Here is a 3,858-nt window from a genome sequence, read left to right on the forward strand (position 1 = left end):
TCGTCGTCGTCGTCGTCGTCGTCGTCGTCGCCGTCGTCGTGATGGTGATGGTGATGGTGGTGGTGATGATGATGATGATGATGATGATGATGATGATGATGATGATGATGATGTGCTGGCATGGCATGGCATGTGGGTTAGATGATTTGACTGAAACTGGTAAGCTGTTAAGGCTACACCAGGTTCCAACCTGATTTGGTCTCTATGACTGAATGTTCTTCCTAATGCCAACCACTATATATATATATATATGTGTGTGTGTGTGGAGGTGCGTAGATTAGTGGTTAGGGTGTTTGACTCATGATTGTAGTTTTGATTCCTAAAGTAGATGACGCGTTGTGTTCTTGAGCAAGACACTTCATTTCACGTTGCTCCAGTCCACTCAGCTGGCAAAAATGAGTAATCCTGCGACAGACAGGCATCCCGTCCAGGTGGGGGAATTTATACGCTGTGGAAACTGGGAAACTGACCCTCATGAGTCTAATTGATTTCTGTAGTTATTATTAGTGTATTTTGGTGATTTAAATAAGAGTTTTGACTGTGATTTCCAGCAAGTAAACATACTTAGTATGTCCTTTGATTAATTTTAATCCTTCAGCTCTTTAATGCATTTTTGGGGCCTGCATTCGCCTATATTATTGATTCTGTTATTATCATTTTTAAATTGTTACACTAGATAATAATAGAGTCAATGATATCTTCACAAATTATTTTTTCGTGAATTATTTTTCTCATGAATTATTTACTCCATATTGAAATATATATATATATATATTATCACCAAGGAGAGTTTTTTTCTCAAGACTGTTTCTGTTGTGTATGCCTTTCCATGTCCGAACACATGACCATGTTAAATATAATTGTACGCATCTGTATTACAATTATTATTATCAATTCTCTTCCTTTTTTTTTTCGTCTATTCTCTTTTAGGTACCAATGTAGTCGAAGCTAAAAGAATTTTGAAGGAAAGCAAGTTACCTATTGTTTCGGCTGATAACCTAGATGACGCTGCCCAGAAAGCTGTCCAGTCTTTGTCCTTATAAAAAGAATTTAGTCAGGAAAGGGTTACCTTTAGTTTCTCTTTCGTTGCTGCCTTTGCAGCAATGTTCAAAATCCACGAACATTCCACCTGATTATATATTTTCTCTCACTTCCTCTCTCTCTCTCCCTCTCTTTCTACAGTAATTTTACTGCTGACCTGTTACATATTGAAACACATGCACACGTCATTATTTCTTTTTAATAAAATAATGCTGCATTATTGACTCCTTTCTAAAGATTTTGGGATTAAATGTAAGTTGGCAGACACAGCAAACAACTGGATTAAATGTCTCCTAGGCTTTAATCTTGTGTCTTTTTATTCAGGCCCTGTCATCATGAATTTGTCAATTCAAACCTTTTGGTACCAGCGATATATTGGTGTCAACCATATCTGCTCCCTTACAATAAAAAAAACAAAAGAAAAATTAGTCCTCGTTATTAACTGATGTTTCATTAATTAGAAATCTTCAAGTACAATGATATATTTTATTTCATATTTTGTTGCTTCCATTCTTGTGGGTTGTTAACTGGTGTGGAGACTGGTGGTGGTGGTGGAGGTGATGAGGGGTCTATTTTATGATGGTAAGTTCTAGGAAAACTTAGGTCTGTGATTCACTTTCATTTCATAAAAGAAATTTGCATCACTTGGGTGGTAGATTTCTTTGTAAATGGCATGAACATTGCATATTTCCTGTTTCCACTGCTGTGTAAATTCCGTATGAAATACAGAATTTACTTTTTGAAAGAAAATATTTCTTTTTTATCTTCTTTATTGAAACAAAAGCAACTTTTATAGAAGCATTTTTTTTTATTAGCTTATTTTGCAAAAAAACAAACAAAAAAAAAGACCGAAAAGCCATGTTTGCATTCTTTTATTCTCTTGCACTTACGCTGTGATGTTTACATTTTAAATACCTTGGCCAAATTTGGGGTTTGATAAACAATGTGAAAGGAGAGGATGTTTGTTTGTTTGTCAAATAAGGAGGTGGGAGGTTTTCCATTGATTGCCAAATAAGGATATATATATTGAAGCATTTATGTCTTCAATGGATGCTTAAAGTTTTATTTTATCTTTTCTGTTTTTTTTTTATGTAATATATTTCATGTAAAATGTTTTAATAAAAATATCACATCTCTAAATTCAAGCTGTTAAATAAGAAATTGATCCCACATAAAATATGGCATAAATTTACAATGATACATATCTTTCTATCTCTCTCTATCTGTCTATCTATCCATCCATCCATCTAAAGTAGGAAAATTTCACAGAAGGATCACAATTTAATTAATTTCAGTGCTGTTTCATTTGAAATAAACATCAATAAAACTGTAATTGCATAATTAAGATACATGATTAATATAAATTAATTGAAATTAATTTAGATTGCTCTTAAGGATTATTTTAGTCAATTATGCATATACATGCAAGCTTTTTCCACTTGGAGTTACTGCAATATTATTACACGTTGGAGTTTAACGACCTATAATTGATTGAGTTCTTAATTACTGTGGATTACAGTAGATTATTGATGCTTTATAAATACATACATATATATATATATATATATATATATATATATGATGCATAAGTATATAAAGGAAATGCAAGCTCAATGTATTTTAGTGACTGCCAGTTTCATCCTTTGTTTCTTCAGAAGCTAGCAGTCTTTGGAATATATCAGTCTTTCCAGTCCCAGAAATAAATATTCCTCTACACACAATATTGATTTCTTTTCATATGTGGCAATGTGTATACTCTACTGAAACCTTTTTCATTCACTTTCTTTGTGTGTGTTTATATATATATATATATATAGATGGATATTTATATTTATATATAGTGGTAATGTTTCTTTTTGTGCTCAGTTATAAAAAAAAGCAATTTTACACTAACCTAAAGGGTTACTCTATGCTTTTGTAGAGTACAGGTTTATTAGGGACCCCTTCACAGAGTAACTGCTGCATTTGCTGAGTATATAAGCAGTTTGGCTGCTTGTTTCTCTGGAGATTGTCATAATGATGTGGACGCCTCTGATGAGACCCCAATAAGGCTTGAAAATTGATTTAAGTTGTTCATCATTCTTTTCAGTCTGCAAAGAAATGGCTAAAATTTGCCCTGTTTATAATTATACCATATGTTACATATATATATGTAAAGCTTTTATTTCTGTAGTGAGAAGCATTAGTGATATACTGTGGATAAATATATTTCACGATCAATTAGAATTTGACATGGATACAGCAGCAATTAAAAGAAAAAAAAAGTGTCTTAATAATGATCTTTGATTAGATTTTTGTCCCCCCTCATTTTTTTTCTTAATATCGATATATTTTTATTGCCAAATGATTGAATGAGATAGATTAATTGATCTGCCATCCACTGATTATGTAAGGGATAAATGATTTAGCATCAAATGATTATGTGAGAGATAAACGGTTTACTAAGGGGTTACAAAATAATCCAAGCAGCATGCGACCTCATCAAAACACAATGATTCCTGAAATAGGGTTTACTCTTGTACATTCGATTCTTTCAGGAATTTTAACAATCAGGTGTATTTCTATATTAAGTCACTTTTTTTATGGAAACGTATATTTCTTGAACTTTGTTGTCAGATGAAATAAAAATGATTTTTGTACAACACTGGTTTTTTAATTTTTTTATTTAAAAAGAAATTTTTGCTTTTTGTTTTCATGTTTGTGCTTGCTGTTGAATGTTTAGCCCTAAGTTGTTCTTGTTTGAGTAGATGAAAATGTTTCACACCCTAGCGGTTGAGGGAACCTATGGAAGAGGTAGACCTGGAAAGACATGGGATG

The 3,858-nt window shown here is 32.4% G+C and overlaps 1 protein-coding gene across 1 annotated transcript in view; it reads left to right on the forward strand.

The window, feature by feature from the left end:
* LOC106875047 (succinate--CoA ligase [GDP-forming] subunit beta, mitochondrial) overlaps positions 1–3,683 on the forward strand; it is a 64,827-nt gene extending 61,144 nt beyond the window's left edge. The window contains exon 11 of the mRNA XM_014923008.2: positions 931–3,683. Coding sequence (XP_014778494.1) covers positions 931–1,043 — 113 coding nt within the window. The 3' untranslated portion in view covers positions 1,044–3,683. The remainder of the gene's footprint in view (positions 1–930) is intronic.
* The last annotated feature ends 175 nt before the right edge of the window (positions 3,684–3,858 follow it).

The sequence above is a fragment of the Octopus bimaculoides genome, chromosome 4, assembly GCF_001194135.2.
Source record: "Octopus bimaculoides isolate UCB-OBI-ISO-001 chromosome 4, ASM119413v2, whole genome shotgun sequence".
NCBI lineage: Eukaryota > Metazoa > Mollusca > Cephalopoda > Octopoda > Octopodidae > Octopus > Octopus bimaculoides.